The sequence below is a fragment of the Hibiscus syriacus genome, unplaced genomic scaffold, assembly GCF_006381635.1.
Source record: "Hibiscus syriacus cultivar Baekdansim isolate YM2019G1 unplaced genomic scaffold, ASM638163v2 tig00110944_pilon, whole genome shotgun sequence".
NCBI classification, from domain to species: Eukaryota; Viridiplantae; Streptophyta; class Magnoliopsida; order Malvales; family Malvaceae; genus Hibiscus; species Hibiscus syriacus.
This window is the reverse complement of record NW_024062925.1, coordinates 3613-24572: the sequence shown is the minus strand read 5'-3', so window position 1 is coordinate 24572 and position 20960 is coordinate 3613. Positions and strand designations below refer to the sequence as shown.

Genomic DNA, 20960 nt, shown 5'->3' with positions numbered 1-20960 from the left:
ATCTGAGGATCCATTTGACAGCTTCCCAGTGTACCTTGCCTGGATTATTCATGTACCTGCTAACAGCTCCCACTACATGAGCAATATCTGGTCTAGTACAAACCATGGCATACATCAGGCTTCCAATTGCTGAGGCATACGACACCTTCACCATGTGTGCACGTTCTTCCTCCGTCTTTGGTGACTGTTCTTTGGAAAGTCTAAAATGAACACCTAAAGGTGTACTTACTGGTTTAGCATATTGTATGTTGAACCTGGAGAGTACTTTGTTGATGTACTCAGCCTGTGATAACATCAGAGTCCCCGACTTGTGTCTCTCTTGATCCTCATCCCAAGAATCTACTTTGCAGCGCACAGATCTTTCATAGCAAACTGCTTCGACAATTTTTGCTTCAAGTTTATAATCTCTTGCATGTCTGAGCATGCAACGAGCATGTCATCAACGTACAATAATAAAATAATGAAGTTGTTGTCGAACCTCTTGATGTAGCAACAATGATCTGCTTGGCATTTGGTAAAACAATTGCTACCCATGAAACTATCGAACTTCTTGTACCACTGTCTAGGTGCTTGTTTTAAACCATACAAGCTCTTCTTCAACCTGCATACCAGGTTTTTCTTGTCTGCCTTTATGAAGACTTCTGGTTGTCTCATATAGATTTCTTTCTCCAAATCACCATGAAGGAAAACTGTCTTTACATCTAACTGCTCAAGATGTAGATTTTTTGCAGCTACAATTTTCAACACCAATCTGATTGTAGACAGTTTCACGACTGGGGAGAAAATTTCATTGTAATCAATACCTTCTTTTTGCTGAAAACCTTTGACAACCAATCTTGCTTTGTAGTGTTTCCTTCCATCGTGCTCTTCTTTGATCCTGTAAATCCACTTGTTATGGAGCGCTTTCTTGCCTGGTAGTAATTCAACTAATTCCCACGTCTGATTTAACATAAGTGAGTCCATCTCATTTTTCATAGAAGACTCCCACTTGACTGAATCTTCCACCTGCATTGCTTCATCATAGCACTCTTGTTCACCATTGTCAGTCAGCAACAAATAGTGCAAAGAATGCGAATAACGCTGTGTTGATTTAGGAATTCTAGAGGAGCGTATTAGTTCCGGTGTGTCTGGTTCTTCTTGAACTGCTTCAGGACTGATTTGAACATCATTTCCAGAAATCTCCTTGAACTCAACAAATTCTTTTGTTTCAGCTTCGGTATTGGAGCTACTTGATTCTATGGTTGACCTGTCTTTGCACATCACATTCTCATTGAAAATGACATCTCTGCTTCTGATGATCTTTTGATTTTTGTAATCCCAAAACCGGTAACCGAACTCATCACCACCATATCCAACAAAGACGCATTTATTGGATTTGACATCAAGTTTATTTCTTTCAGCAGAATTTATGTGTACATAAGAAATGCAACCAAACACTCTTAAGTGTGAAAGATTTATTTCTTTCTTGCTCCAAACTTCCTCTGGTATTCTACCATCCAAAGGAACTGAGGGCCCACGGTTGATCAAGTAAGCTGCAGTGTTGATAACTTCAGCCCATAGTAATTTGGGCAAGCCGGCATGTATCCTCATGCTTCTGGCACGTTCATTCAGAGTTCTATTCATGCATTCTGCTACGCCATTCTGCTGCGGTGTCATGGGAACTGTTGTCTCCATCTTGATCCCATTGTTTGTGCAAAATCTCTGAATCTACTTTTTGTACTCTCCTCCATTATCAAACCTCAATCGCTTGACTTTCAAACCAGTCTCATTTTCCACCATGACCTTCTATTTTCCGAAGGTATCAAAGACTTATGATTTCTTCTTAAGAAAATAAACTCACACATTCCTTGTAGAATCATCGATGAAGGTGACATAGCCCGCAAGAGATGGAACTGGAGATGGTCCTCATACATCAGTATGAACCAACTCTAACTTTCAGCCTTGGGTGTCTTGTCAATCTTTGCAAAACTGACTTTCTTTTGTTTGCCAAAGATGCAATCCTCACATAGTCCGACATCTATATTCTTTAGATCCGACAGCTTCCCTTTTGACAAAAGTGTCATCCCTTTCTCGCTCATATGGCCAAGCCTTGGGTGTCATAAGTTTGATTTTCCATCAGCATCTGCTACTGCAATGATATTCTCTAAATTTGAGGTTACATAGCAATGACGAGTGCTCCTTTGTTAATCTTCCATTCACAGCCTGAAAAGGTTGTACTATATCCTTCTCCATCAAGCTGTCTTACATAAATCAAATTTCTTTTGAAGACAGGAATATGTCTCACTCCTGTCAGCTTCCAGGTGGTCTGGTTTGACAACTATAGTCGGATGTCTCCTTTTCCGACGATCTTCAAGGTTTCATCATCAGCTAGATTAACCTTCTCAAAATCACCACTGACATAGTTTTCTATGATTTCTTGGCATGGGGTGGAGTGAAAAGATGCCCCTGAATCAAAGATCCATGATTCAATCGGACTGTTGACGCTTAGAATCATGGCATCACCTATCTCCTCTGTCATGTTGGCTTCCTGTGCGTCGGTATCTTTCTTCAGTGTTCGACAATCTCTTTTAAAGTGATCTTTCTAGCCACAATTATAACAGGTAAAATTTTTCTTTCTCGTTCTTGATTTTCTCTTTCTGGATTTCGATCTGTCACGATTTGAATTTCTTTATGAAGTTCTCCCTCTAGACTCCGTGTGCAAGGCTGAGGAGCTTGATGCTTCACCCGATTCTCTCCGTCGAATTTCTTCACTCAATACCAGATCCCGAACATCATCAAATTTTAATTTGCTGCTTCCCGACGAGCTGCTGACTGTTGTAACAGTAGCATTCCAACTGTTTGGTAGAGATAATAAGATAATTAAAGCTCGAACATCATCATCGAATTCAATTTCCACGGAACTCAACTGGGTTGTAATTATGTTGAGTTCATTTAAGTGTTGAGCTACTGATGCCCCTTCCGCCATCCTCCCCTTCCGCCATCCACAAATTGAATAATCGCCTCATCAAGTGAACTTTGTTTGAGGCTGATGGCTTCTCATACATACTAGAGAGAGCCGCCATAAGACCTGCCGTGGTCTTTTCCTTTGCTATGTTGAAAGCAACATTGCGGGATAATGTCAGTCGGATAACTCCGAAAGCTTGTCTGTCGAGAAGAGCCCAGTCTTCATTCTTCATGCCCTTTGGTTGTTTTCCTGAGAGAGGTTGATATAGATTTTTCTGGTACAAAAAATCTTTAATCTGCATCATCCAAAAGCCAAAGTCCGCACCATCGAACTTTTCAATTTTCACCGTCCCTTCGTCTGCAGCCATCGCTCCTACTCGAATCTGGCTTCGTTTGGATCGTTTCTGATAATTTCTTGCAAACCACCATGTATTAGAACACCTCCGTCAACAAATTCGTATCCCCGACAAAATTTTACTATTTACGAAATTCACTATTCAAGTGAATAGTAATGAATACTAACATCGCAAAAAAAATTTGTAAAATTCACAACCAAAAGCTCTGATGCCAGTTGTTAGGAAAATAAAACGAGAACGAGTAATTTCCCTATAACCAGATTAGTGAGAATACGAAATAAAAGCGAAAAAATAATACCCGAAATTGATAACGGAGTTCAGCCAATTATGCCTATGTCTCCGGACTACTATAGATCTTTTACTAAAGAGAGAAAATTTACAGGTGTTTACAAAACACTCACTACTCACAAGAAAACTCTCTAGTATTGGGAGAAAGAAATAATTTGGGATGATTTTGAAGCTAAAAGAGCTAGGGTATTTATAGTTGAAGCTTAAGGACTAATCTTGTAAATACCCTGAAGTGCAGTGACTATTTGTAATTATCCCATTATCATTTTCAATAGACATCTAACAAACTTTGAAAAACCATTTTTCAAAGAAACATTTACCAAACTTTGAAAACCATTTTTTCAAAATTGGTTGTCAATCTTTGAACTTTTAACAATACTTTCAACATGTTAGGCCTGGAGGACTCGATCCCACAGTTTATGATCTTCGTTGACAAGAGAACTTGCTCATTTCTAGCCATGTTACAGCCAGGATTAATGCTAGGATGATAAAGATCCAGGCTTATATACATACATGCATAAATATATATATATATATGTAATAATTTTAGTTGTAAAGTGGTGGGTAGAGTATAGTTAATGTAGGAACCAACTTGGTGATCTAGTTGTAAGGTTTCCAACTGCCTTAAGGTTTCCAGACCTGTCATTAGCTGTTTAGCCCTGTGCATTGTCTAGCTACCATCTTTACTTGGAATAAATACTACTGCTACTACTACTACAAAGTTTACTAGTTTATTGGATATATTAATTGACATGGTTTTCAATTAATAAATAAATGAAGCAAAAAAGTAATGGAAATTGAAGCTTCATGAATACGAATACCCAACACATCAAAATCCCCAAGCATTTAGAAGAAAATAAAAGGTTTCAACATAAAAAAAAAACTAGAGCAAACATATAATAACGAATTCGAAATCGTAACACTACATATAGAGATTGCTCAATGCTCCTTTTCTATAACTTCGTTTCCTATATATCATTAATCTTCAATACATTTTGCATGCAGATATATCTACAAATAACATGAGGGATAACCTACTTACACTGTATCAAAACATTAATAATTATAACTAATTATATATTAAATAACTTTATCTAGAGCTTAATTGTTAAAGAAAATTGGGTTATCTCTATCCATCATCATTATTTGTGTACAGTAAGTCTCTCTCACTCTTGCCCCTGCTGTTTGACAATGCGAAACCATTAAAGGTGTAGTTAAGAACTCCATGTACATTTAAAAAAGTTCGGTGAGAAGTAGACTATGGGGGCCTTTCCTCGACATGACTTAGCTAGGGTAAGTTCGTTTAGACTATATAGTCAGTAGATAGCTTTCAAACAAACCAGTGCAGTCTTTTCAAGATCTAAAATGTGGCAATATAAAAACTCTGCCATGTAGTTGGATGAAATTTCAATTTCTTTCCTGGTTGGAAAGATCATTATGAAAAAGGCAGCAACTAGATAACAGTAGCTTTCAAATTTAATTTCTAAGCTAGGTAGACTTAGTTCATCATTATAGAAGCACTAATGCTTTAGGCATCTATAAACCGTAAAAAATGTTCTACTTTGGCCTAAGGAATTGCGTGCAAGTTACCAGTATGAAAAGGAAACATGGCCAAGTTATTGGCTGAATTTCTTGCCGTTGTGCCATCACCGTCCAGTCTGAGATTTTCTGTTTTCACTTCACTGCAAATATTTTCTATTGTTGAATGAGTTTTCTTGTTCAATCTGAAAGGAAAATCAAATCGCAGTTTATGTAAACAAGAAAACTCATACCGGTAACAACTATTTGAACTTTCTGTAAACTAGAAAGAAAGACAGAAAAATAAATTACTCACTGTAAAAAACAAGACAGATCCCTGATTGAAGGAAAGCTTTCGAATGAAGAATTCATGCTATCACTGATTGCAAATTAGATTTGCCAATATCCAACATGAAGTAGTTAAATATATAAATCCATCTGGTTGCTAAACATAAATCTGAATAGAGGGGAAAATGTGAAACAGTGATTGCTTAAACAGAACAAGAATGAGACAAAAAATTAGAAACATATTTGAAGAGTTGAACAATTCATGCATAAAGGTTTGACTATTACAGTGTTCACTTTAAAAGAAAGCTCACATCTGATAAGGTCAACTAAGACAAGCACAACGGAGAAACTCTATCATAAGTGAGTTTCAATCAGATTCCATATTTTCATATGAAAAGAGAAAAATATCACAATCCAAAATGAAATTCATAGCCTATAGCACTAACAAGTCATAACAAGAATTGGTTAGAAGTTTCAAATGGCTTCCATTGAGTCCCAAATTAACGGAGAGGCTATCTTCCAAATTTCAAATCTGCAAATAGAATCTGAATATCAGAGCATCAAAAGCAAGCAATATGTGGTATGTGATATTGATTACTATTCATCCATGGTGGACAGAAATTACCAAGGAATTCATGCATATATAATTGAGAGCCCAGATTGAATCCATACACCTCAATGTAGCAGTCAAAACTTGTTGGGAGATAATAGGCAAATTCATACCAAGAACCACCAATCAGTTTCAGATACAGGAAGTTCACAACTCATGAGTTTAGAGGAGTGCTTCAAGAGCCTACTCAAACTTTGAATATCTTTACATTATTACATCCAATGCATATTATGTTGTTAGCTCATTTCTGACATGTAATTATATTAACAAGAGAACAACTAAAAATACAGAGTAAAACACTTACAAACAAATAACAAGGAGGCAATAAGCTTTGCTTAAAAAATCCATTTTAAGTACTGGCATATTTGAACTTTCAAACTCAACTGAAGCGACACAAACTAAATGTGCAAAAGAAAATAACCTCAAGTTTTATTTGTGCCTTTATATGCATTGCTAACATGAGGAATCTCCAACATCATCATTAGTTAGTGAAACAGCCTATAAATCATCCATGATTTCCTCTTCCTCAAAATTCGCACATATGCTTTCCATCTCGGTATCACCCTCAATTATATCCCTTTCCTCCATCTCTGACAGGTCACTGAAAGTAAGAATCTTTTTCTTCTTTCCTCTATAACCAACAAAGCTCAGGACCTTTTCCTTCCATAACACCAACGGGCATTTCTCAATCAGCTCACAACCTTCATAAGCTTCAGTCAAGAAAACACTAAATCTCTTCCCCCTTTCAGAAACATAAAAGATGCTAAATGCTTCAAAAGTAGCCTCATCAACTTCTGCGGCATCTCAAGCTCCCGTTGGAAATGAGTGTGATGGTTGGAAATGAGTGCATAACAGCAACTGGTCTCTTATCAAATTCAAATGAACCCGCTTTCAGCTCCCTAGCATCCGCATAGGGAGACAAATAAGACCTTTTCTGGAAATGCTCGATCTTCTCTCCATGCCTATACACCTTCTTGTAGTTAGGAGGGAACTTCAAAGGAAAAGGCAACGAAAGTACACCTGGTTGACGTCCAATCCCATTGTTCAAACCCAATGCTTTCTTCTCCACGTCCGTAACAGCCCAAGCAGGATTCCAATTTACAACCTCCAAAAACTCCACCCCATCTTTAGATTTTACCACCCTAAAATGTTGTGGATACTGATTCACCCACTTGGTCCTGAACTCAACTGGCAAACCAAAATATCTCCTGAAATTAGCAATCTTATTCTTATCTAACTGAATCCATTTATCGACCGATATCATCAGAATCCTAGTAACATACTCGACAGCTTTGGTTGATTGTTCCTCAATCAACCTTTCCTCTTCTTCCAACAAATCCTCAGCTTCTTTAGTCATCCCACACCATAAGGTTCCCCTTCGATCCTTATATAATTCGAACAACTTGGGACAATTCTCGATGAAATCGGTTGTTTTATGGGGTTTCAGTAAATTGATTTGCTTCCTTTATTGATACAATGACCTCACGGGGATAACCATCTCGTTTTCTCTCTTCATAACTTCCATAAAAACACCACCTTTGATAATATTTTCCATTTCTCTTTTACAATTTCGAGATGGTGAATTCGTTTGCTCTTGCTACGGTCTTGTACACGTCTACTGGAAGTCATTGGTCTAATTTGAAACCACCCAAATAAGGGTTGTTGGTAACAGTTTCTTCTCAGAGACAAAAGATCAAACATTTGGTGAGAGTTTGAATTAGCCGCCGGTTATGTACTGATTTGTTCAATAAAACTTGGTCTATAATAAACTGCGTGGCCGTTGCTTAAGCTTTTTTGCTTTTTCAAGCTTCCTGGAAAGAATGGTTTAGGTTCAAAACAAGTCAATCAGGAATTGGTGGGGGGATTTTAATTTTTTTACCTCGTTTTCTGAGTGAAAAAATAGAAAGGGAAAAGAACAAGTGAAGCCAGAGCAGAACGACGGCGGATAAGGCAGAGCACTGGGGGTTGGAAGGGAAAATGGACGGCGATCAGAACGCTGCGGAGGCAGCAGCGGCTATCATTAATTTGTCCGAAGAAATGGCGTGAAAGATTTTTAATTTATTTATTTATTTGTACTTTATGTACGTATTTTCTCTGTCTAATTATGGATTACATCCCTTATTTTATGAAAATTAAAAATTTATTTATTTTATATTATTTTATCCTATTTTAATCTAAAAACTGAAAATTATATTAAAGATGTATTTTTAAAACTACTTAACAAACAATTATATTTGAAGTGATAATTTTCTCAAATAGTTTCAAGTCATATATCAACCGAGAAATATATATATAAATCGAATGATAGAAATATATTAAAATTTTGACCAAAAACAAATCTTGAATTATCTAAACGAAGACTTTTGTCTTTCAACATGTTTTAACCGAGCAAACAATGCTTGTTAATTTATGGAATATAGGCCAAACTTTTCCCCACGATTACCAGTCTTACTTGACAAACGCGTTACGTTCTCACCTCTCACTCCACTTCATCTACTACTCAACATTCTTCCTTTCCCCTTAGTTGAGATACACACTTTCCTTTATATTAATATATTCATGTATTGCTTTTTAATTCTACAATTAATAGCACCAACCAATCGACCTCAGTGGTTAAAGGGATGATTGTTATCTAAACTATCATTAATTTTTTTTGTTCGTTTTAATATCTAAACTTTCAATTTTTCCAAAAGCATACCTAAAGTTTAGTTTTTTAATTTTATTTTAGTACTATGTCGTTAAAAACTTTAGTTTTTTTTTTCATTTTAGTACCCTCGTTCAAAATTTAACGTTAAGTTTTGAAAAGATTAAAAATTTAGGTACTAAAGTGGACCAAAACTGATAGTTTAAGTACTAAATACGTTAATCTTTTTACGGCGAGTAATAAATCATATGAAAACTAAACATTACGTGTGATTTTTAAAATATCGAAAGTTTAGGTATTAAAATATATCAAAACTTATAGTTTAGATACTAAATGTGTAATTTACCCTTTTGATTTTTAAAATTGTCACACTTTTGACTTATTACAAATTTTTTTTCCCGATTAAACCTATTAGAAAAGTTAATAAACAAAAATACTTACATTTATTTATTTCTGTTTTATGTCTCACCTTTTCACAACGGAAAAAAAATAATATTTTGATTTTTTTTTAAATAACTGAATCGCGGGATCTAATCGATTAAACAGAAAATCCAAAATGAATACTCAGCCGCCAAACTAATTAGCATCGTCTGGAGGGCAACCGACCGAGTAGTGTGAACTTCGAATTTAGTGCTTTTATTTTCACTTCCAAGAATTTAGTCTGTTTGATTTCCTAATTTAAAATTTTATGTTCAATTGATGATACCAATAATGAATTTCTATTAAAATTTTGTTTTAATATTCAAAGGAATTAACTTGGGCGAATTTACTCTCTGGGAATTATTAAAAAAAACTTAATTTCATTTCGATCCCTATACTCTTTGAGCTTTTAAAATTTAGTCCTTTTACTTTTATTTTTGAGAATCTAACCTCTCCAGCGGTATGATTTGAAAATTAAAATCTATCAGATAATATAATTAACAGAACTCCATTAAAATCAAATATGTGGCATTTTAATATTTAATTGATTAACTTCCAATAACTATAGGTTATGAAACTAGAATCTATTGAGTGGCTTCAATAATAAAAATAATGTTGTTTTGTTTTCTTTTGAAGACTCGAGTTCGAGCAGCTGTTTCTGTAAGATGTATGAGTGTTGCCAATAGATTAAAAATTATGAATAATAGTGTAGCCTTTAATCCTTTTAATCACCTCGGACAGTTCAGAAAAATAAATTGAGAAACTAAATTTTAAAGGGATTGAAGAGTAGAGGGACAGGAAGAAAAATTAGACCAATTAAAACACAAGGCTACAAAATTCATGCACGTGGTTTTCGTCTCCGGCCCCCACCGCGTTTTCTAGCTGTGTTTAGACCGCCAAGTATCCGTTCCCTTTACTTCAATTCAACACGCTTCGATCTTCAACGAAAACGTTAATAAATTGCTGCTACTCCGGTCTTCACTCTTCACTTGTCAACCCTCCCCCACCAATATATATTCATCCCCAAAGAGCCGCCATTTTCATTATCCAAAGCTCAGCCTTCAAAGATTTCAAAGCCAACCCTTTTTTAAAGCAAAATTAACAACCGAAGGGACCGTTTTGCAAAATAAATTTTCAAGCTTTTCAATTGATGGTGAAGCCGACAATCTGCGAACAATCATCTTCAGCATCACCGACGTCGGAGTATGTTGACATAAATGGTAGTAATAGTAGTAACAGTTCAAAGTATAAGGGTGTCCGGAAGAGGAAATGGGGGAGATGGGTGTCCGAAATCAGACTTCCCAACAGCCGCGAGCGTATTTGGTTAGGTTCTTACGAGTCGGCGGAGAAAGCGGCGAGGGCGTTCGACGCGGCGCTTTACTGTTTACGTGGCCGCGATGCTAAGTTCAATTTCCCAGAAAACCCACCAGATATCGCCGGCGGGAGGTCGCTTAGTCCACAGGAGATTCAGGTGGTAGCGGCTAGGTTCGCCAGAGAGGTGAAAACCGGCGGGGACGATAACCATAATAATAATAACAACAACAGTGTAGGGACAGAACAGTATACGACATCTTCATCGATGTCAGTGTCGGATGTGACAGCGGTGACAGCACAAGTAGAGGATAGTGGTCATCATGACGATGAAGAGATGATGGATTGGTCGTTTTTGAGCATGTTGGATAATACCAATTATCAAGGGATGTCCGATTATAGCTTTTATTTGCCTAGCGTCGATCAACTCTACACTCCTACGCCGCCGCAAATGTTACCTCCTCCGCCGGTTGACGTCGACTTTGATGACGGAAACGCTTGCGACGCTTTTTCACAGTCATCGTTTCTATGGAACTTTTGAAGATAAACGCCACAGTATATTTATTCCATCTTGATCTCGTGTTTCATTTTTGGTCATTATTCACTGGGATAATCATAATTTTGGCGAATTTTAGCTGCTAAAGTCACTGGTTCCCCCCAGATATACAGTAAGATTATGATATTCCATTGACATAGGTCAAGTTTCTTTTTGTACTTTATTCATATATACTCATGGTTCCTGGGTTAATTTAATTGTCTAATGTATACTCATTAATCTACGGATCAAGAGCGCATATTCAATTCTAATAAACCAATTTAAAGCCGTTTCTTAGTTAAATTCAACAAGTTGTACGATAATGAATAAAAAATTTAAATAATATATCCAAAACAACTAAATTTTATGAAATATAAAATTACTTAATTTTTATAATGATTTAAATTAAAATTAAAGTTACTTTTAATAAATTTGAAAATATTCGACTCATTTATAAAAAAAAAATTTCCTATTAACGGTGTATTATATCTCTAAAATTTTTCTTTAACGTGAGCATCAAGCACGTGGAATCATTGTATTTTATTCAAAAACATTCCTTAAAAGTGAGCATCAGATTTTTAGTGCCGCACTGATACTTGGACATTTCAATATTGTGGATATTTTATAAAGCAACAAAACGAAACCTCTAATTTTAACACGTGCTCAAAACCAATATTTGTTATGGGGTTATATTTGATGTCACGCACCTTAAAATAATAGGATAAATTAAATAAATTATTAATTTGGTTCATTTCAATATCTAAACTTTTATTTTTTTTAAATTATACCTAAAGTTTAATTTTTATTTTATTTTAGTACCACAACGTTAAAAACTTTAATTGTTGTTTCATTTTTGTACCCCATTCAAAATTTAACTTTGTGTACACATTAAATTTTTAACAGCGGGTACTAAAAATGAAATGAAAACTAAACAATAGGTGTGATTTTGTATAAATTAAAAGTTTAGGTACTAAATCGGATCAAAACCGATAGTTTAAGTACTAAATCGGATCAAAACCGATAGTTTAGATACTAAATGCGCAATTTACCCAAAAAATATATTCATATACTATTGTTGTTATTATTGGAAAAAAAATTAAACACCTATAATAAGTACTATAATTGTATTTAAACAGAATTATAAATTATTGCAATAGTAGTTATATATCATTAATTTTAAATTAGGTTTGAATATTTATTTATAAATTCTCTAATAATTATTGGTTTGCTCGCTATTCTCTAATGATGTAGCAGATAATGCCAAAGCAATATTCTTATGGTTAATTGTACGAAAACAGGCAAAACTTATGGTTCTTATTCCATCTACGAGCTACATAAGACATGGTTATATAGTTTACAATTGATAAAAGTATAGATTGGTTTTACCTTGCAGAAGACAAAATGCTGCAGCTTGAGAGAACAGATCAAGAGAGCAACTGGGATATCATGGCTTTAGCAGAATCTGGTCCATCGTTATTTACACTTGGTTATGTTTTCTGGAGATACAAGTTTCACAAAGTCTCTCAGCTCTGAGAAGCTGCTGTGTTCACTGTAAGGTACTTCATACCTGCAAAATAGCATCAATTGTGATCAATCAGACCCTATATTGCTTACTCCTTTTCTCTAAAGTATCTGTGTTTGATGCTTGTGATGGGCACCATATTTGGATGTGGTCACATGAGTAGAAAGGTTTGATACTATATTTTTGTCTTAAGGGCGTATAAAGCCCTCAAACTTGTGAAAAGAACCAATTAAGTCCCTGAATATTTTTTGCCCTCAGTTGAACTCTCAAATCAATAAATTAAATTAATTATGTCCTCAAACCGAGAAATTAAATCAAATTTAACCAGTTTTGATCGTTAAGTCTTAACAGTTTTTCCTAAGTTATTACTGTGACATGATACACTATGGTTCCACCAAGCAGAATTTACAAAATTTTTAAAAAAAGATCCTAAAAATATATTGAAATTTGACAACACTATGACATGACAAGTAGCACTAACGGGTTCAAAAAAAAACTGTTAGGTTTAGTGTCATCAAATGAATGAATTAATGTTATTTTGAAGTAAAAAGAAAAATATAACCAGGAACTTAATTTTTTTTTCTTAAAAGTTTGATGCTTTTGGTACCCTTATGCCTACATTATATGTATTCCAGTGCAGTGCAGCTTCATATTATTAGTTGAATTAGACTTTGTTCACGAACAGATATGGATGAGAGAAATACCTTCTGATGGTACCCTGCTGCCACCTTCTCCCAGGAGACTTCTTTTTGCCCTTACCAAAGGACCAACCCGTAGGAAAGAAAGCAACCACTAGACTGAATCGACGCTGAGAAGAAGGCTGACAATGAGAAACTAAACAAATTATTTCTCATGTTATAGCAAACTCATTTCTCATTACGTATATTTATCTCATGAAAGAAAAGAATTAAGGTAAAATACTAGATGTTCCACACCGCAGAGTGATTAGATACGTGTTTCAGTCGTTTGAAGATTGCAAGTGTCCACATAGGGACAACATGGATCTGGCTTTTCTGATCATTAGATGTGAACCACTGCATGTCTTCCTCGGAGAATCCCAAGCATTCCAATAGACGGAGCTTTGCAGCAGTAAACCTTTCTACGAAGGACACGCGCGACCTCCAAGAATAGCCTTTCCTTTCCTGTTTTCTTAATAAGTGCAGGCCTTATTCAATATATATCCACCATAGGTGAAAGCATGTATTTGTGCAAGTCAAAAAAAAGGCAGTGAAACTCTACCAATTGTATAGCTGCCGATTAGAAAGAGCATCTTTGGGTTGAGTCTCTGCTTGGATTGCCTCGATGACAAATTGTATTACATCCTCTTGCTTTGGGAAGTCATACTGATGGACATTATGGCATGAAAAATAAATTTGATTTAGTTATCGATGAGAAATCTATCTTATGGAAAGTTAAAGAAAACTACATAAAATATAAAATCTTGTATTCGAAGGTTGTACGTGTAAACATGTGGACCATAGACATAAAATTTTGTCTTATGTTGGCATAAAGAACTAAATGAAAGAGAGGAGATTGCCATAAGTTAATACGTACATTAGTTGATCTACGGCACAGAAGCAAATCTCAAACAAAAATAATCATGAAACAATCATCAATATTAGAGCCGCAGCCAGTTCAAAAATACCAAGCATACAATTGAAGAGCAAGTGAGCAACCAATTATTGTCTAAGGCAATGGTATTATTGATACAAAGCCTAACCTGAGGATTACAGTGAGTTGTGTCAAGGATTAGGGTATTTATGGGACAGGCATTCCAAAGAGACATGCTTGCCATTTCCTCACTGTTGCGAAAATCTGCTGTGTGTAGAACAGCCTGGATACATAAACAAATGCAGATATGTTTAAGAGGGGAAAAAGGCAAATTAATTGCAATTTGCAAAATGATTACAAAATGTCTCAAGAATTCGGTGAAGACCACACCTTACCGTTTGGTGGTTCAAAGAGTATCATGATGGATCCTAGACAGTGATTTGCGTCCAGACATGTTATGTAAATACCAGAAATATTGATCTTTTGATTGAGAGATAAAACTGGCAACATTGCCCATGGGATTCCAAGCTTCAGATTTACAAGCCGTGCTGTGATTGAGGAGCAGTAAATTTTACCATGACGAAAAGACTTGGTTAAACCTTGATAATCTGCCAAGGAAAACCAAAGAAGAGGATAAAACAGATTATTGACCATGGGTTTAAGGATAAAGTCTTGCAATGTAACAGTGTTCAGGGTAATGGAGTTGCTGCACTATCAAATATAAAGGCAAAATAGAATGAGCATGGATTTGTCTGCACATTAAAGTCAATATAAGACATTGAAAGGTAAAGGCATGATCGAAAAGATTCTATTCAATTCTCTTTCGCATCAGTAATGAAATCGATTTAAGTAAATATATATACACCGTAGCAGGTCAGTCCACCCTAACGGTTTAGTTGGGTATCTCCTATAGAATGGCTGTAAAAAGAATAGGCATAATCAGAGAATATAAGAATACAGTTCTCCTTGCAGCGAGTCTGCAACTATTAGAAATTCAATTTTGGTGACCACCCCTCTGATGGGAACTTATATGTAAAAACAAAGCTGGCTATTATATATATAAAAGTAGCTTCCTGCTATGTATTTGAGAATATACTGAATAAGAAAATTGTCATTACGGTCCATATGGAAGTGTGTTAGAAACCAGTGGGAACAATCTCCTCTGAGGTATCTGAAAGCATCCTGAAAATTCAAATTATGACAAACTTAAGAACCACCGAAAAAAGAAAAATATCTAAAGCCTGATTCAGTTAGCTATCAAATAGCTCCATAAAAGACAATATATATGCACCGCTGTACTTAACTAGTAGCTTGTCCCAATACATAATAAACCATGCATGTTATAGGGTGTCCGCAAAATAGTGTGATACAAAGAAAGAAAAACTCGTTTCTGCAGTAGAATTGTTTCTTATGAAAAATATATTAGCTGAAAATTACGATTAACAGATAGGGACCATTACCACTCGAAATTGTGTCCCAGGAATGCAACACCATGAAGGAATATTTTTAAGTTTCCCATTTTTAACACGATTTTTCTGCACTGGCCTTTATTAGACTGTTATAATTAGAGACATGTGTGTGTATACTAGTGGCTGAGGTGTTAGAGTCGGTTAGTTTGTTAAGCAGCTAAGCTAGACTATTAGAGTCTGTTAAGCTGTAGTTATGAGGAATGTAAGTTGCACCAGTGTATATAAGCGTGTGTAATTCAATGAAGTAATCATCTTGCTTGTTAAATACTGTTGTTTACAATCTTTCCTAATATGGTATCTTTCACTGAAGATCTTGGGGTTTCTTGTTAAACCTCCGCTGCTGCTGCTCGTTCTCGCCTGGAAATGAGTCGTCCAAAGGCTTCTCGCATAAGAAAGTTAACGTTGTTCTCGATGAGACGAACTACTTGCTATGGAAGCAGCAAATCCTGTTCACTGTCCGTAGCCATAGTCTAGAACAGTTGTTGATCGGTGCTCTAAAGCCACCACCTGAGACGATTATTGGCAACAATGGTGAAGTGAGCGTTAATGATGCTTTTGAGGATTTCGTGGCACAAGATAGTGCGCTTGCGTCGCGGCTTCTCTCCACCATCAGCTCCAATCTTCTTCCCCAGTTTTGTTGGTGCTGAATCGGCTGCTACAGTATGGGCTACGATACAACAGCTCTTTGCCAATAGGTCTACAACGACTGCGATGAGCTTGCATTGTAAACTGCAGTCACTCAAGAAAGGTAATGACAGCATGCGTACTTATCTTACCAAAGTTAAAGAGGTTTGCGATGCACTTGCCTCGTGTGGCAGTGCGGTTTCACATGTTTGTCATGTTGCCAACGTCTTGAAAGGGTTGCTCAAGGAGTACCAACCATTTATGGTTGTTATTACTACGATGAATGAGACAATCTTGTTGGACAGTCTTTATACAGTCCTTTATATGCTGAAGCAGTTAGCTGGCTTTGATGAGAAGTTAGACTTACTTCCCATGAGTGCCAATTTAGCTCAGCATCAGGAAGATTACAATTCTGGTAAAGGTGATCGACACGAGTGCAAGGTTACTCGATTGTCTTCAATGCACAGACCTAGGAGTTGAGGTCGGGGAAGAGCTAAGATTCAATGTCAACTATGTGGGAAACTTGGTCACCTAGTTGACTGGTGTTGGCATCATTTCGATGAGGAATATATGTGTGTAAACTCTTATTCACGATCTCACAAAGACCAGCCTGCTAATGCATATTATTCAGTGTCAGAGACCCCTAATATGAGTTGTGAGTGCTGTAAAGGGACTGGTCAAGCTCAAGTTAATATGATCTCCAAAACTGCTGATCACTGGGTTATCGACTCGGGTGCAACACATCACATTACACCTGATGCAACAAATGTTTTAAATTTGGCTGAGTTTAGAGGTCCAGGTAAGCTCACTGTGGGAAATGGAGTTTCCCTTAATATACATAACATCGGTAATATTGTTGTTGTTTCTTCTTCTTCAAGAACTTTGCTGTTAAATGAATTATTACATGTGCCTCGGATAACCAAGAATTTACTTTCGGTCTCGAAGCTTGCTAGGGACAATTTTGTCTTCCTTAAATTTCATGCAGAAAAGTGCTATGTTCGTGATAAGGCTACTAAGGAAATTCTTCTGCAAGGTGAAGAGAAAGAAGGGTTGTACATCTTTTCGTTTGGCTGTAAGCGTGTAGAGAGCCATAATACTCCAGCTCATCTCGTGTCTGCCAGCATGTCACAATCTAACTGTGGCACCGTCGATTAGGGTATCCAGCCAGCTATGCTATGAATAAAATAGCTAAAGTAATTGATGTAAAACTTGATTTGAATGTTAATAAAACGTGTGTGGCTTGCTTTATGGGAAAAAGCCATAAACTGCCATTTTCTTCCTCGAAGAGTCAGTATGCTACTCCATTGAACTTGTGTTCTTTGATTTGTGGGGACCTCCCCATGTCGCATCTAATGGCTTCCATTACTAAATCTCATTTGTTGATGCATGCACACGTTACACATGGGTTTATCCCCTCAAAAGTAAAGCATAAGCTTGTACAACTTTTCAATTGTTTCATAAACTTATAGAAAATCAGTTTGGGCTGATAATCAAGGCAGTCCAGTCAGACTGGGGTGTTGAGTTTCGACCGCTCTCAATGATTCTGGCAAAATCAGGGATCACTCATCGGTTATCCTTCCCACACATCTAAACAGAATGGTGTTGTGGAGCGTAAACACCAGCATATAGTTGAACTCGGGCTCGTTCTTCTGGCTCAAGCATCCCTGCCTATTCAATACTGGTCATATGCAGTTGTAGCTTTAATTCACTTATTAATCGACTGTCTACAGTGATTCTTGATGGAATGACACCATTTGAAAAGTTATTTCAAAATAAACCAGAGTATGATTCGTTAAAAGTTTTCGGGCGCCAATGTTTTCTACATCTAAGACCCTTTTAGAATCACAAGTTAGATTTTCGATCACAACCATGCACTTACCTTGGCTTCAGTCCTCAGCAGAAAGGATATCAGTGCTTTGCGAGTGATGGTAGGGGTGTATATATCACGCCATGTCGTATTTAACAAAATGGGTTTTCCCTTTACAAATAAAGTAGTGCTTTGTTTAAAACATCATTGTTCAGGAGTGTAGTTTCGGGACATCCCTATTGTTACTGTTGTGAGAAGCTGGCCACGCAGCACTACTCCAGACGAGGTAGTTGACTGTGGTCATGATAATGAGGCTACGGATCAAACTCGGTTGGACGTCCTTGCTCAGCATGGAGATACATCGCATGTGGCTGAGGAAGTCACAACAGAAGCAATCACAGATACCATTGTGAACGATGATGTAAATTCAACTATGCCTCTGAGCATGGCTGGTGTAGATGATCATGCTGAATCAGGTGGAGGGATAGACACAGCAACATGCAGTCGGCTGTTGAGTACACATTGGTACAAATTTTTATCCCATGCTAACACGTAGCAAGTATGGAGTGTTTAAACCTAAATTCTACACCAGTTATTTTGAGAATGAAGTGCCCTTTACGATTCAGTAAGCATTACAGTCTGCTAGTTAGAGAGAAGCAATTCAAGCTGAGTATGATGCTCTTCAGAAGAACACATGTGGGTGTTGGATAAGTTGCCAGCAGGTTGTGCTCCAGTTGGCTGCAAGTGGTTGTTTAAAATCAAACGCAATCCTGACAGTTCTATACAATGACATAAGACACGATTGGTTGTAAAAGGTTTCTCACAAGTACCTGGACATGATTTTACTGACATCTTTAGCCCATTTGTAAGGTTTCTTCCTTTAATGTTGTGTTAACTTTAGATGTGGCTAACAGTTGGGAATTGAGACATGTAGACATCAACAATGCATTCCTTAATGGGATCTTGATGAAGATGTCTATATGTAGTAACCGCGAGGATTCGATAAAAATTATGTAGATGGAACTCCTCTGTCTGTAAACTTAAAAAGGCTCTCTATGTCTTAGGCAAGCCCCAAGAAATTGGCACACCGAACTTCGAGATAGTGGTTCAGATTGGCTTTGCAACCTCACGAGTTGATCCCTCGTTGTTCATCAGCAAAAGGGATAATGGAGAGTTATTTCTATGGTATATGTTGATGACATTGTCATAACTGGGCAGTCATTGATTGTAATTCAAGAGGTGGTTCAGCTACTCAGCAACATGTTCTCGTTAAAAGACCTTGGCTTACTTAGTTTCTTCTTGGGAATTGAAGTGCAGGGTACATGGCTCAGTTATGTTGAGTCAGAGGAAGTTTGTACTGAATTACTTGAAAAGTCTGGAATGAAAAGAGCTGCTGCGTGCACGACACCAATGGTATGTCCTCTAAGCTTTTGGGGGACGAGGGTGAATTATTGATGAACCCTAGTGAATATAGTCACACGCGACCAGACTTAGTCACAATGTTGGGACGGTAGCACAGTATATGCATGCTCCACGAGAAACGCATATGCTTGTAGTTAAGAGAATATTGAGGTATTGGATGGAACTGTGGACTATAGACTATTATTTCAGTCGATTGATGCAATGTTGACAATTTCAGCGTTTGCTGATGTGGATTGGGGAGCTAGTGTTAATGATAGGAGATCTATCTTGGCTATGGAGTATTTGTTGGTCGATGTCTTGTTGCTGGAGCTCCAAGAAGCAGAAATCAGTCTCAATCAATGATGGAAGCTGAGTACAAATGTGTTGCTGACACTGCTACTGAAGTAACATGGGGGAATGCCTTACTTGCTGATCTAGGGCTACAGAAACTATAAGAACCAGTAGTTTGTGTGATAACACTGGTGCAGTGGCAATGAGTGACAATTCGGTTTATCACACTCAGTCAAACACATAGACTTGGACGTGCACTTTGTTCGAGAGAAGGTAGATGCCAAGCAGATTCAGGTTAACTATGTTCCAGCTGTACATGAGATTGTTGATGGGTTCACCAAACCTCTGACCAAACTGCCTTTGAAGAGTTTCGCAGCAGAATATGTGTTGTGCCTGTTTGTAAGAACAAATAAGGAAGCTGAAACAAGTAGGGGGAATATTAGACTGTTATAATTAGAGACGTGTATGTATACTAGTGGTTAAGGTGTTAAAGTTGGTTAGTTTGTTAAGCAGCTAAGCTAGACTGTTAGAGTCTGTTAAGCTGCAGTTATGAGGAATGTAAGCTGCACCAGTGTATATAAGCGTGTGTAATTCAATTAAGTAATCATTTTGCTTGTTCAATACCGTTGTTTATAATCTTTCCTAATAGTCTTCGACCATAATTCGGTTGACCTTGCCTGATGTAGATTTTAAGGAAACTGAAAGGGTTTGAGTTGGGAGGAGCTTAAAATCGTCCTCGTCGTCAACGACGCCCGTGACGGCGTGGTTTATAAGATGGGATGTCGAGGAAATTGAGAGCATTGCTTTTGTGTTTCAGAATCTGGACTTTAAATTTGAAATTTTTCCGGGGGACAATTTAAAGGGAAAATGGCATACTCTACTTTCTTTAAAGCCAAACCAAACCCAACCCGTTAACAACGCGTGTTGGTATTGAATAATCAAAATTTTGGACTCATAATTAGAGTTCAACTGTGAACAAAATATAAAATGGTAAATCATACATTTAGTATCTAAACTATTAGTTTTGATCCATTTTAGTATATAAACTTTTTTTTTTTAAACTATGCCTACAGTTTAGTTTTTGTTTTATTTTAGTATATCGTTCAAAATTTAACATTAAGTTTTGAAGAAATTGAAAGTTTAGGTATTAAACGGGTCAAACTGATAGTTTAGGTACAAAACGATTTAAGTTTTTAATGGCAATGTACTAAAATGAAATGGAAACTAAACATTAGGTATGATTGAAAAAATTGAAAGTTTAGGTACTAAAATGGACCAAAATTGATAGTTTAGGTACTAAATGTGTAGTTTACCCAATAAAAAATGTTAATTTAAGGGTAAACTACAAAAATGATCACTAATGCTTGAGTAATTTTTGTTTT

The 20960-nt window shown here is 36.6% G+C and overlaps 1 protein-coding gene and 2 pseudogenes across 1 annotated transcript; 1 reads left to right on the top strand and 2 right to left on the bottom strand.

Annotated features, from left to right (window-relative positions):
* Positions 1–6425: 6425 nt before the first annotated feature.
* LOC120147839 lies at positions 6426–8496 on the bottom strand (annotated as a pseudogene).
* A 1677-nt stretch (positions 8497–10173) lies between these two features.
* On the top strand, positions 10174–10926 carry LOC120147820 (ethylene-responsive transcription factor ERF017-like). Its single transcript, XM_039161107.1, has one exon. It carries the CDS (start codon positions 10218–10220, stop codon positions 10917–10919), a length of 702 nt encoding a protein of 233 aa, XP_039017038.1. The 5' UTR covers positions 10174–10217; the 3' UTR covers positions 10920–10926.
* A 1411-nt stretch (positions 10927–12337) lies between these two features.
* LOC120147838 lies at positions 12338–16216 on the bottom strand (annotated as a pseudogene).
* Between the last annotated feature and the right edge of the window lie 4744 nt (positions 16217–20960).